The following is a 13848-nucleotide window of genomic DNA, read 5'->3' on the forward strand; positions in this document are numbered from 1 at the left end:
CTCTTTCACACACTCTGGGACCAGTGGAAATGCTTCAGGATTTGTTGGCAAGACTTGGCTGCAGGTCTCTCTTGTATTATGTGTTTTGTGGCATTATAAAATAGTTTCTGTTGCATTATCTTATCTATCTAGGTCATTTAAATGCAAATATGTGCACCCCAGTTACCTTGTCTATGGAGGAATACAGTATAGGCTTAAAAAAACCCAGAGAGATAGGGTTGAAGGGAATCTTGCTCCTGTTTTTAAAAAGGAATTAATGCTTGCAAGGAGCACTTCACAAGTACATGTTATTATTATGCATTTTGTGCTCAGATTCTTTTAGTTGTGGTGGTCTTCAAGGCCAAGGAAACCTGTGAGCAGGAAGGGCAGATCAGCTTCCTGCATCTTAAGCTGTGTCCATCCTCCAGCAGTTCACGTGGTCCTCTCAGGTCTGGTGTTCTCCTCGTGGTCCAGCACTGCCAGGAATGAGTTTCTGGACTGAGGGGATTTTCACATCATTCTTTCAGAACTGTCTGACAGTAATTGCTCTGGGCAGAAGCAGAACAAGCTTGTGCTGGTTCCCCAGCCCAGGTGTTACTGGACGTTCCCTCAGCAGTTCTTGTGATTAGATCCTGATGGAGCTTTCCCTGGATCCTCGACTGACGTGGAGCTGTGCCCTGGTGAATTGGCAACCTTTTTAGCCACTCTCTTTTTTCTTTCCATTCACATAAATAAGTAACTATTCTCTTTGAGGCACTTTAATATTCAGATTTGGAGAACTGAAATTAGAGTCAGCACATTCTGACAAAAATATAGTTGCATAAAAGGTTTTTACATATAAAGGATCTTCTGGTCACTTTCCAGTTTATTTTCAATTTTTCTGCTTCCTTTTGGAATTTTTCAGCATTGCTGAGTTCCCACATGAACATCTGCAACGTAATTTTGATTTTAAGTGCTTTATAATCATACACTCTATAAATATTAGATTGTCTTTTAAAGGCCACTTCACTTTGATTTTGAATATTAAGTGGAACAAACAAAAAAAAATTATTGTTCAGACAATTGCTCTAATTTTGGTGTCCTCATTTCTGGGCTAAAATGTAACTAAATTCTGCCATTGCTGGAATTTGAAATACATGGTCTTCTAATTAAGTAGTGTGCAGGAGCACTCAGAGAGCTGGAGATAGAGGCATGCATTGGATTGAAACAAATATTAGTCTCTTTACAGTAGCAAAAAAAGACTTCTGAATAGCCAGATGAGAGCACGAGGGAGTGCTTCCCCAACCTGCAGCAGTGAGAATGTTTCTGGTGTGTTCTATTCAGAAAAACAAGAGACAGCTGTGCACAAAGCCCCACCCAGACACAGACACTGGGCTGGATGCGTTTCAGCCTAGCAAGTAAATCTTTGCTGATTAAATGAGTTTCCAGTCCGGTGGGTCTCCAGTTTGCCTCCCTTTGCCTTTCCCCAGGGCTGCCTTGCCTCCCCTCTCTGCCATCCCTGTCTCTCTGTGCTTCCCCTTTCCCAACATCTGGGTGGAGATGGCTCAGCCAGGGCTTTGTGAGGCCACCTGGGTGGGGTCTGCCCTGGAAGTTACTGAGTTACTGCAGTCACACTTCATTTATGTTTTGGAGGGTTTATTACACTCTGTCACTCCAATGGGGGTTTTAGATTGTTCAGGGCCCAACAAGAAAATTGGTAACTGGGCCCACAATCCTTTAATGCTTTTAAAATCCTTAAAGAAGGAATTTTCTCAACCCTATTTGAAACTTACTTGACATACAGGGGCCCAAATGGAACACCAGCAGGTCCCCACAGTGCTGGGAGTGCTGGCAGCAGTGATGCTCCTTGCACATGGCCAGAGAATTTCAGTCTAACTCTCTATTTAAGTGAGCACATAATGTGGGACATCAGAGCAAGCTCCTTATTCACAGAAGAAAGTTTAAACCAGCATGACTGTTTGCAAACTGGAAACTTCCTTCTTGAATAATATCTGATAATCATCCTTGTCTGCATGACCTGTGTGTCAGCATATGCTGAGAGCACATCTATTTTAACACCAGTCCTAATAACACAGCTGCAGCCCCGGGGAGGAGTGTTGTGCCTGAACATGCTCGAGCTCCAGGAAGGTTCTGCATCAGGCACTGAAATCTGCTCTTTCCTCAGCAAAGAGTCTTCTAATTAACCTATTATTGCAAGATTTTGGAGCTTGTTTCCAGAGGAGAGAGAATCTAGCCAAGACATGAAAAACGTGTCAGTGTAATTCTGCAGCAGCAGAGTGAAGCCCTGTGCTCTAATGACACACCAGATTTATCAGAACTCTTTTCTGTGTATCCCTCACAAACACAGACTTGCACTCAAACCCATTCTATAACTGTTAATCCATATTACATTTCTCTTGTTAGTTGAATGACAACAGTCTGCATTGACCAGGGTTTTTTTGAATGAAGCAGATTTTTGGAGCTCTTCTTTAATTGTGGCAATATTCTTTCATACTGCAAAGATATATCTAATACGAAATGCTAAAGGATAATTTTAGGCTGTGGTTTGTATCCTGCTAATCAATGTAATTGCCTTCCTCATTCTTCCCAGTCTCCATTCCTTTTTCTGGGAGTCTTAACCACAAAATATTTTCTCTGAACTGTGACTGAGGAAGAGTTTCTATATAGCATCACTAAAAAATGAAAGCCGTTTCTAGTAGGTAATTGCAAAGCAGATAAAGAAGTTTGTGGCTGAAATGTCTATAATACTCAGCTCGCTTGGTACTGTTTATCTCCGTGGCCAAACCTTCCCTGGAAAGGCTCTTTTGAGTGTATGCCACATCATGCATATAAGCATCAAGAAGAAAAATCACTGCTGCTTTCAAGTAGGAGATAAAACTAAAAGTTTTGGAAAAATGGAATAAGATTTTAGAGGGAACTTATGTTATTATATATCTTCTTGCCTTAGAAGTGAAGATGTAGAAGTGAAAACATCAGCTTTACTTAGTTGCAGTTCCTGATGATGCACATATCTGCATCTTAGTGCTGATTCTATTCTCATAGTCCTGATTTTCAAAAACAAGCTACACCCTGTCTGAAATTTTGCCCTGAAGTTCAGAAATACCCAACCAGCTTTTGAAAATGAGATACAGACCTTGTCTTTCTGGGATAGCTCTGGAAGTGACTGCTTTGTCTTGCTGCCTTCTGAAGCTGGTTTTGCATATGCCTATGAGCAGGACTGGCTTTCTTTTAATGTGGGTCTATCGTGCCCTTTAATAAACAGCATAGGATTGTGTAAAAACATGATTGTAAAAACATGATTGTTAAAACATGTGTAAAAACCTCTGTGCACACACAGGAGAGACAGGATTCCTCTCTCCAGCCTCTCAGTGTGGGATGCAGAGATCTGCAGCTGAGCCTCTTGTTTGGCAGGAATGAGGTAAGTTCAACAAAGAGAAAATTGTTTTCTTATTGCTGCCTTCTGATGAGGGTTCTCTTATGGTCAGCAATACCTTCTTGTATAAGAGTCTTCAAAAGACAGATAGCACTTGAATACTTGGGAAGTTTGTGTCAGGACCAGTCCTTCCTTGTTGACAGCATCAGCACAGCTCTCCAATGCAGTTCTGCTTCTGCCACAGAAGGGGGAAGTTTCTTTTAGGATTGGAGGAGATGAAGTATCCAGAGGGAGGATGCCAATCAGACAATGAAAAACTGAGACAGGCTCTTTGCAAGATCAACACAAGGATGCAAGAGGCAAACTCTTACCATCAGTGGTCTGTTGTAACATCCCTTTTTCAAAAAGTATTTCCCAAATACTTTTGCTGGCTTGCAATTGCAGTACCTGCAAATGGAAGATAAACTCAAAGCATTTGGGGATAAAAATGCCAAATTCTAGCAACTGCATGCTGGTGTTTATAGTGCAAACTTCCCTCTGATTTCTTACTTGTTAACAAGAAAGTTCACAACTTGTATAAGAATGCCAAGTTCCCAGTATAGTATGACATATATAAAATAATTTTAAAAGAAGCATAAGCCTGCCAGAGAAGGTTGGAGACAGAGGAGTATGAGGTAGTTTGTGTGTGATAAGCAGAACCATCTGAACACGTTCAAATCCACACCTGGGAAGGGCTTGCCGTGATTCCTTCTGTCTGCAGACCCACTGTGCCTTTCAGCTCCACTCCCAACAAAAGCAATAAATCTTTATCCCATTTCTCTCCAGTTTCCAAATGTGTTCACGTGCCCTGGATACTCCATGTTATGGATACAGGCAAGGCCTTGCTGTGAAAGCTTGTCAGAGTGCAGGTTAAACCAGCAGTGCCCTGACTGATGTTTAGGGCAGGCACAGAGCTCAAATCTTATCAGTGGGGACAGTTTCATCCACTGATTAAATGCAGGAAGAAGGAAATAAAAGAAGCTTTCCAAACACAAATGGTGGCCTCTGGTTTTAGAGGGAAGAGTTAACAGCTCTGATTGCAGTGAATACATTGCTGTGCAAAATCCCCACAGGAGGCAGGGGAGTCAATGGCTTGTCATAAACGGGAGCTTTTCCAGACTACCAGTACAAAACTGTTTAATCACTTCTGGTTTAATCATTTGTATGTTTCTTGTCTTGTTTATTCCAAATGCAGAGGTTCAGGAATTGAGACTCCAAGACACCTTTAACATTTTGGCCATCTCTTGACACTGCAGTAACTCCACTGGACAGTCAGAGTAGAGTGACACAAATTGGGACTGTGGGAAGGAGCACTTCTCCTAAAAGGAAGAATAAAATAGGTAAATATCCATTATAATTTTATATAATGAATATACCTCTGTGGGTGTGGAGACTTTGAGGGACATCTACCCAAGGAGGGAGAGGACTTGTCCTAGGCTGGATTGCACTGATGTTTTCTCCCTAGAAAACCAGCTGGGAAAACTGTGTCTGCCCTGTTGGAAACTGCTCCCAGTCCATCCATCAGGAACAGAATGGAAAGAAAGAGGGCAAAGAGGTTCTTGAAACAGAACCTTCACAGAAGACTGGACAATGAGACACCAACAGTGATTATAAAGCAGCAGAGGGGAAATGGTCTGGGATATTCCTCTGTGTGACTTGCCTGAATAATTTCTCCAGGCTGCCTCCCTCTTACCAGCTTTTGTGGCTTTAAGGACATAAAGGCTGCTTTTTGTCCCCCTTGGTTTCCAAGTCTGACAGTGCTGAGCTGCTGTTGGGCTGCACTCAGCACTGGCATTTTCCATTCAAACCAGGTTCCTTTGGAGACTCTGGAAAAACCTTACGTGAGTGTAAATGAAATTAGATGATGCTGCAGTTCTTTATTGTCTGAGCTATTAATATTCAACACCTGAACCAGTCCCCTTTTAAGTAAGAATGAACAGGAAAGGGTATTGTATGAAAGTCAGACATTTGAAGAAAAATGCCTGAGTAGATTTGATGGCACTTTATGACCGAAAAAAATGATACAGAGTTCGTGATGGAAAAACCATTGTTCCCCTGTGATAAATCGACCTTATCCACGTTAGTTTGGGATTATTTTTCCCCCAGAGATAGAAATAGAGTTTTCCATATTGAAGATTTTGTTGTATCTTTTATTCTGTGCATTCTCTGCAAAATTCCGAGGTGGGAGGCTGAGCATGCAATGCACTGAGTAGGAGGGTTGTTTGTGGTGTTAAACCTCTGCTCACAGACACAAAGTGAATTTCCTACCAGAATGGAAGTGGTTGTCAGTGCCTGTCATGCCTTTGTCTTGCAGCCTGACCCCCCTGCTGGGGATGGCTTTGTCTGTGGACTCGGCTTGGTGCCGCTGGCAGCGACTGGGAGCTCCTCGGCCCTCCCTGGAATCCACACCACTGCTGTTTTCTGTCAGAGACAAACCAGAACTCAACCCAGACAAATGGAGGATTGTGTTTCCTGGCAGTGAGAGACAGTGGAAAGACTGGAAACAAGCTTCTACCTTTCATTCTGGAAACAGGATACAGACCACAAAGTACACATGGCTCACTTTTTTGCCCCAAAATCTTTTCGAACAGTTTCTCAGGTAAAAAGAAATCATTCAGTGCTCCACGAGATTTTAGGACTCTCTCTGAAACAGTGATATTTGAGAGTAATGGACAAGGGCCATGTGTAGTGGTGACAGTACTAAAACTTAGGTGATGATTATTTGTGGGCAAATGTCACTCAGTTCACACTGAAATGGAGGATTGAAGCAATCAGCACTGGGAGTGTCTGACACTGCTGCCATCAGCTTTGTTTGAATGCTGGAACAGTTTTCTTAGTAGAAATTTAAAAATCCCTCTGTTTTCATAAACTCTTGGTTTTAAAGAACGCAGAAAGGATTCATTGGATGTGTTGAGAAAATTCTATGGATTTCAGCAGCTCAATTTTGATATCTTTTTAATGTCATGAACTGTCTACCAACTTTGAAAGAGTATAAATCTATGTGCAAGTGCAGATCAGGTTTCTGTCCAAGTGCTGGTTTCAAATTATGTGCCCCCTCAGCATAATTAATCATGTCAAAAAGATGCCCAGGGAGATATCATTATGATAGAGAGAAATGAAAATTGTATATTCATCTCTAGCCTTGAAATTTCCATTCTGTGTATTAGATGTACACATTCATGATTTGACCTTCCACTTGTGGAATCCTTCGTGGATTCCTGACTGGGACATTTCATTCATTGGTTTGGGGTTTTAAGGTTTCTTTGGCTTCTGTTTGATTTTGTGCTTATTTATAAGACTGAGGCAGTGGGGGGTCATTAAAGACCTTGGAGCTCCTGGAGGTAAACAGTGTCTGTAATATGTGGGGAAAGGGACTTAGCCATCATAGTATCAAAGTGCAGCTCACAGGCTCCTCTAAAGAAATAATTAACAACTTGGTTAAGCAACTGATTAATTCATTCTGGAGAAAGGAAAAAGAGGACATAAGAGTGGAATGATTAATGTTCCTTTGGCACAAAATGGGTGTTGTTCATTAAGGAAAAGACACATTCTAATTTCTGACTACTTTTAATTTATTTTCTACTTTTTCAGGCTGGGCAATCTTTACTTCTTCTTTCTGATGGTTCTGAGCTGGTTCCCACAAGTGGAAGTCTTCCACAGGGAGGTTACTCTGCTGCCTCTGGTTGTGGTGCTGCTTGCCAGCATGATTAAGGATGCTATTGAGGACTACAGAAAACACCAATATGACAAGGCAATAAACTCCTCGAAGACCAGGGTGTATGACAAGTAAGTAAATGAAACCAATTCTTCCCCCTTGCATTTGTTGTGGTGGAAACTGTTCATCTGGTTGGGCAGTAATCCCCTCATTGACCCTTTGGAGCACTGTAAATTTGGAAAAGCTCTTGGAAAAGAATTTGTTCTACCTTTAAAATGCCTTACTTATCTCACTGAAATCATCTCAGTATCACTGGAGCTTTCTTACATATCCCAGCAGTGTGTGCTGATAGACAGGTTTCCATTCCAAGTTTTCAAACCAGCTTGCCAACTCACACAACATCCTCTCCAGGGAGCAGAAGGATCTGGAGGAAAGATGAAACTTATCCAAGTTTGGAAAGGATAACTGGGGCTGTTTAAAAAAATGTAAGATGTGTCACACTGTACCCATTAATAAAAAACTAGTGATCAACAACATTCAAGGTGAATCATGATGGGGAACTGAAAAATAATTTCTAGGTCTTCCAGTAAGCAGAGGGATCAATACAGGCCTGGCTTTGGGATGGTACAACACCTGCAGGGAGCTGTTTGCTCAGTAGTGACTCAGAGGGAAGAAATAACTTCATGTGTAATTGTTGTTGCAACATTTCCATTTCATCAGAGTTTCTTGTCCAAGCACCAACTTGACTTGAGACTGCTCAGCTTGTCACTATATAATGCAGTAGATAAGAGTTTGCATTTAGAAGTTTAAATATTTAGGTCTCTTCCTTTTTTCACCTCCCCTTAAGATCAGGCTACAGAGAAAAAATTACTCTGCTTTGCATACACGTCATTAGCTCTCCTGGAAATGAATATTTATGTGTCAGAGGCATGGGGACCAAAGAGGGGGAAGAAATGAGAGACTGGAAGGAGTGAGTGGATAAGAGAGGGAGGTTTGGGGTCTATCAGAGGAGAAGGATTGGTCTGAGGGGCAATCCAGCTACGCTGCCCTTCACTTGCCCATGTCTATGTACAACCCCCAAAACTGCCAAATCAGAGGTTTACTTGGTTTGGGGGGTGGGAGTTGTTGGTTGTTTAATCATCCATGTTATGATCGTGAAACCAAATAGTAGATAGAGGAAGTAGAAGAGAAATGGTGTCTGAACTGAGGCTTGGGGCAATCTTTTGTTGACATCTGGGACGTGCAGCTCAACCCATTACCTTTGAGCTTCCTGGCAACTCCCAGGGCCATAAAGTGATCCTGAACCTCCTGGAGTGAGCTGAGACAGTGGTGTGTGTGTCCTGTGCTCTGGCACTACTCAGGTCGGAGCAGAGACTGTGTGAGCAGCGAGGCAGTGCCAGGGAAATGCTCTGAGCTTGCCAGTGTTCCCCAACAGGAATAACCAAACATTCCAGATGCTTGTGCCCCAGGTGAGGTGCAGCCTCCCCAGCAGGCTCTGGGACCTGTGCAGCTGAGTCAGGGTGATCCCCGGCCCCGGGGAGGTGGAGGCTGCAGCAGGAGAGGCAGCTCTGGGCTTGGGACACCTCAGCTCTTCCCTCCACCGTTCCTTTGGCAGTTCCTTTGGATTACTGAACTCTTCTGACTTTGTTGGATTTCAACTCGAAGCTACTTTTTGAGAGGAAAACAAGATGTCAAGGAGGATTGTTCCAGGCTGCTTCTCTAGAATGGTATGGAAGAAACATTTCTTCAAGGAAACCTGCTGCCACTGTGGCTCCTCAGACACTGAAACCCAAAATGAGGAGCTGGAGAAGAGAGGAAAAGTAAAGAAAAGAAAGAAGAAGAATGAAAACAAACGAGTGATCATCTCCAATTTGCCCTTTGGAAGTAAGAAGTGGAAGGAAAATCCAAACAGACACTATGACTCCAATAAAATTAAGACCACAAAATATACCATCCTGACTTTCCTCCCTAAAAACATCTACGAGCAGTTTCACCGCTTTGCCAACATCTACTTTGTGTTCATTGCACTGCTGAATTTTGTGCCAGTGGTGAATGCTTTCCAGCCAGAGGTGTCCCTCATCCCCATCTGTGTCATTATGGCCATCACGGCCATCAAAGACGCTTGGGAGGACTTTCGGAGGTACAAATTAGACAAAGAGATCAACCACATGGGCTGCTTCATTTACAGCAGGTGAGCTCTGTGCAGCTTTCATTGCTAAAACAACGCTTTGAGATCTTTTATCAGTGGTGAGGCTTTTTGTTGAAACAATTAATACATTTTGGGTGCTGGAAAATCCCAGGGATTCACTGAAATGGGGAAAATTCAGAGCCACTGTTTCCCATCAGGTATTTGTACTGATACAGGGGAAGATTTTTAATTTTTTTTAAAGCAGTTTTAGATAGGGAAGGTTAGTTTGAGTTTCATGATCTTGGTGTGGCTCTGGGCCTCTTAGATGTGAAGAGCACTGGAAATAGGTGCTTGAGGAGCTACAAGCAACTGCTTTCCTTAGGAATTTTCAGGAGGGTTTAATTCTTTCCATGTAAAGGGGCACAGAACAAGATCTGTCTTGGGACTTGTTTGCATTCTTAGATGCCAAGAAACCTCTTGAAGTTTTGGCCCTTTGAAACACATTTAATTTTGTACTCTAGACTGGAGCTTTCAAACTGAAACTGTAAAAATGCAGCCTAGAAATAGAAGATAGTAATATGTGCCTGTGTTTACTCATCTCTGAATGAATTAACTGCATATGCCTGTTCTCACTTTAAAATGCTTCAGGACTTCTTGCTCTCAGGACTTTCCTAAAGTTGAAAATTATGTTTTACTGTATCAACACTGTTCTCTCAGCAAAGTAGCAAATGCCTTCTCCCTGTTAAAATATCACAGCTGGGAGTCAGAAGTGCAAAACTTTCCATCTCTGTGGATGTACCTGTCATCCCTCCAATTAATCAGCAGTGCTTTATATAATGTGCACTTTCACAGGCAGGATCTTGAAGAACTTTGGCTTTTATCACACGGGGCTGTCATTTCTCTTTGTTTCTCTTGCGTGTGTTTGTCAGATTTTTATTTTTATATCCTGCTGGTTAAACAGGAAAACAATGGATTTGCTTGTTTAGAGGATAGACTTATCCCCAAATGTAGATAATGATTTGTCAGAAACAAAATTGTACTGCTCTCTTTGCCAGCTTGTCCAAAAGAGAAGGCACTTGACAAGTTTCTAAATAATGTTGGTTTAAGATTCCTCCTCTCCTGCAGTGGAGACTGTCAGTAATTGCAGCTCTTTGGGTAGGGTGGCAAAGCTGCCTCTCTGGAGATTGGAGATTGCAGTCCAGTTGGATGTCTGGATTATTCCAGTGTTGCATTAGCCTGTGAGGCAGTGGATTATCTGTTACCACTTGTTAAAACCAGTATGAAGGAGAAGAGAGGGGGTAGTAGGTGCTAATGAATGAATCCCATGATAATTGAATCCCATCTTATTTATTTCCTCTATACATACAGCAGCCAGGAAATTTAGATCTAAAGCCTTTGACCACAGGAATATGAGAAGTAGGGAGCACAGTAAAACTCGTTCTGTGTAAGGGAACAATGTCCATCATGGAATTACAACATGCATTCAGATCCAGATTCAACCCCAGCCATGAGCACTTTGTTCTGCAGGAACACGACATGGGCCTGCCTTAAAATTGGGTTTCCCATCCCATAAAAAAGATGTTCATCTACTAATGAATCTTGTCTAGAATCTTGTCTTTCACCAAAGTTTTATGGCCTAAAAAGGTGATGTAAGGGAAGGGAAGATGAGAAGGGTTTCAGACTGTAGGATTCATCCTGTCTGGAAAGAACGTGGGTAATTACAGTTGCCATCAGATCAGTCACTACAGCTTATTATATCATGAATAATTTTAATCAGGCTTCTCTAGTGCTTTGGGAAGCTGATATTTCTTGTTCTTCTTGCTGCCTGCAAAGTCATGGAAGAGCATGACGTCTTCTAATTTTCTTCCTTATGAATCATCTGCTGGAGGTGATTTTTTTTAACACAGGTGAAAGTCTTTTGGGGACCCTGCAAATTTTGTTAATCTTGTGGCAGCAAAAAGTTTTTCTTAATAGAGCAACTGATCTTTCATCCTAAGATGAAAGATTACTTAGGTTTTAAGAGGCAGTCTTGGAGTGCATATTGCCTTTATTTCAGATTTCAATAACAAGAACTCTGGCTCCTGCTCCAAAAGAAATACAGAGACAGACCAATCTTGCCCAAATGCTGACTATCCTCCAGAAGTTTCTTGCAGACAAAAGGAAGTGCAGCAACTTGTCTTCTTTTAACAAAGAACAGGGGGAAATGAAATTAAATAGGCTGGCCTTTAAATACTTTGCTTCCAATTTTGTTTTCTCAGAGATCAGCTGGAATGGGAAATCCAGGCTGCTGGTCTAATGAAAAAAAAGACACTTCCAGCAGTGTGTTTAAGGAATGTTTAACTGAGAAAATGGGAGGCAATCAATAGGCATTAAAGTATTTTGGGGAGAGGCAATAACTTAGATCTAATGTTTCATTTTGGAGATTGTCATTTCAGAACCGAAGCTTTGGGAATCATCTCAACTGTAGACAAACTTGTGCTGTCAGAACAAATCACACAGCACCAAAAGGAGAGAACAAAAAATTCAGACTGCCCTTCACTGGAACTCTTTGTCTGCTTAGTGTAAGGTTTTAGGACATTTAAAGATTTTTGCATCTGCACTAACTCTGGGTTAGTCCTGCAGAGTGATGTGGAAAGAAGATAAAAACTAAGGACTCAACAAACAGTTTCAAAACTGTTGGCAGTTTTTTAAAATCCAAACTGCCAACAGCTGAAAAGCTGAAAGTGGCTTAAGCTGCTCTGAAAGAGAATTAAAATATTTCAGTCAACTGAAATGTTGTAATTCTGTGTTGTCCTTTTCTCTCTGCCAGCAATGGAGAGCTGCCCTCCTACAGGCTTCTGGGCAGATACTGTTCTTTGTGTTTCCTTAGGCAAGCTGGGTAGCAAAGGCTGCCTTGCTGATTGAACCTCCTGCAGAGGCTCTGGGCAGCTGCACTTTGGGAAGGGAGGAGAGGCTGAACCTGCCCTGGATGCTCCCCAGGTCTGGGAGAGTGACTGGGGCTGCCCAGGGATGCAGAGACCATCAGGGGTTTGTGGAAGACAGCAGAGAAGGGCAGGGGACAGGCCTGAAAACAGGAATTAACCTACTGCCAAATCTCAGAAGAAATAAGGGAAAAAAAGCAAAGAAAGAACAGAAAAGAAATTTTATTTCTCTTTGGACCCTGAAAACATCCTTTGCAGCTCATTCGGCCCAGGGTGAACCTGAAAGTCTGTAAAGTACAAAGCAGGATGAGAGGAAAATACCATCCTGCCAAGGGCACAGTAAGCAAAAAGATTTCTTGCCAATATTTTAAATTAGTCTTGTTCAGCAGCACTGAGTTTTCACTTGTTAAAGAGCCTTTTCTTTCTGCTTTATTATTTTTGTTTTCTAACAAAGCATATAATGTTATGCATTTTCTAACAAAGGATATTATTTTATGCATAACAAAGCATAACAAGACTAGGAGCCTGCTGGAGGCTTTGGTGTGTTTATTTTATACACCAAAAAAACCTAAAGCCTACGTCCCACTTGAAATCTCACCATGCTCCCTCAGGCAAAATTGCAATCGATTTTCTTGGGCACAGATATAGAAATATCAAGGCTTCTGCACCTCAGAGGTGCCTCATCTCCTCAGTAGGTGCATTGCTAGGACAACCCCCAAGCCACTGTCCCCTTGCTGATGTCAGACGTGAGTGTGTGTTCTCCACTGGGACTGTCCCTGCCAGTGGGTCTGCTCTGCTCTGTCACCCTGGGATGTTGTGTTGTTGTTGTACCTCACCTGCTATGGAGATTTTGCACCCAGTTTGGCTGTGGGTACATGAATTAACAGTGGGGTTTAGTAACAGTGCCTTCTGTTTGTGCAAGCTGAGGGGATTCTTCAAACTCCCAGTGAGCTGAGGAAGAGTCCTCAGTGCCCTCAGGATGTTCTGTCCCCATGACACTGCTTGAGACCAGTGCTGCCAAAACTGGGAAGGAATTAAAACTTGAATTCATCCTCTTATGAGGAGGGTGCTGATTGTCTGGTCAAGAAATATGGGCCATACTGGGCTGACTAAATGCAAAAGAAAAATGTCACTACTGAGCTGGTCCAGGCAGCAGCTCCTGGCAGTCAAAGAGCAGCGAGGTGGGAGATGCTGGGAATGTGTGCATTGCTACAGTGAGGATCTCTGCTCTCTGAGGAGGAAAATCCATAAATCCATTACTAATGCTACCACTGGTTTGTGTATTGCTTTATCAGAGCTTTCTCCAAGATCTGTTACCTGCCAAGGCATTTAAAGCTGCTTCCCAGAAAAGGTGCAGTGGTTTAGCAACAGCAGCAGGAGTTAATGACTAAACATTAAGGGCAAATAAAAGAAAACCTGTGGCTTTGACTCAGAGAGCTGCAGAATCGTGGCCTCATGGTATTAGGATCCATCCTACTGTCTGGAGTTTTAAAATAGACCTTTAAAACCTGGAGAGAAGCAGGTTTGGACCTCATGAGCTACATAGTCATGTAAGGATATGACCACCAAAAATCTGATATAGACTGTGGGTTCTAGAAACTTCATAAGTTAATGAGAGTGTTTAGAAACCAATGCTAATGACTGATGCATGCTAAGGCCATTGAGTGACCTTGGAGTTACCTGTTAGTAGCAATAGCATTTTGTTCAAGGCAGTATTAAAAACAAAATAGATTTTCTTAAATACAATCATCAA

The 13848-nt window shown here is 42.2% G+C and overlaps 1 protein-coding gene across 1 annotated transcript in view; it reads left to right on the top strand.

Annotated features, from left to right (window-relative positions):
• The first annotated feature begins 4594 nt into the window (after positions 1 to 4594).
• The window catches only part of ATP10B (ATPase phospholipid transporting 10B (putative)), a 40764-nt gene continuing 31510 nt past the window's right edge, over positions 4595 to 13848 (top strand). Inside the window, exons 1-3 of the mRNA XM_027892705.1 lie at positions 4595 to 4731; positions 5706 to 5990; positions 6983 to 7177. Coding sequence (XP_027748506.1) covers positions 5725 to 5990; positions 6983 to 7177 — 461 coding nt within the window. The 5' untranslated portion in view covers positions 4595 to 4731; positions 5706 to 5724. The remainder of the gene's footprint in view (positions 4732 to 5705; positions 5991 to 6982; positions 7178 to 13848) is intronic.

The sequence above is a fragment of the Empidonax traillii genome, unplaced genomic scaffold (assembly GCF_003031625.1).
Source record: "Empidonax traillii isolate 1590-97213 ecotype Southwest subspecies unplaced genomic scaffold, ASM303162v1 scaffold363:size828163, whole genome shotgun sequence".
In the NCBI taxonomy this organism is placed as follows: Eukaryota; Metazoa; Chordata; class Aves; order Passeriformes; family Tyrannidae; genus Empidonax; species Empidonax traillii.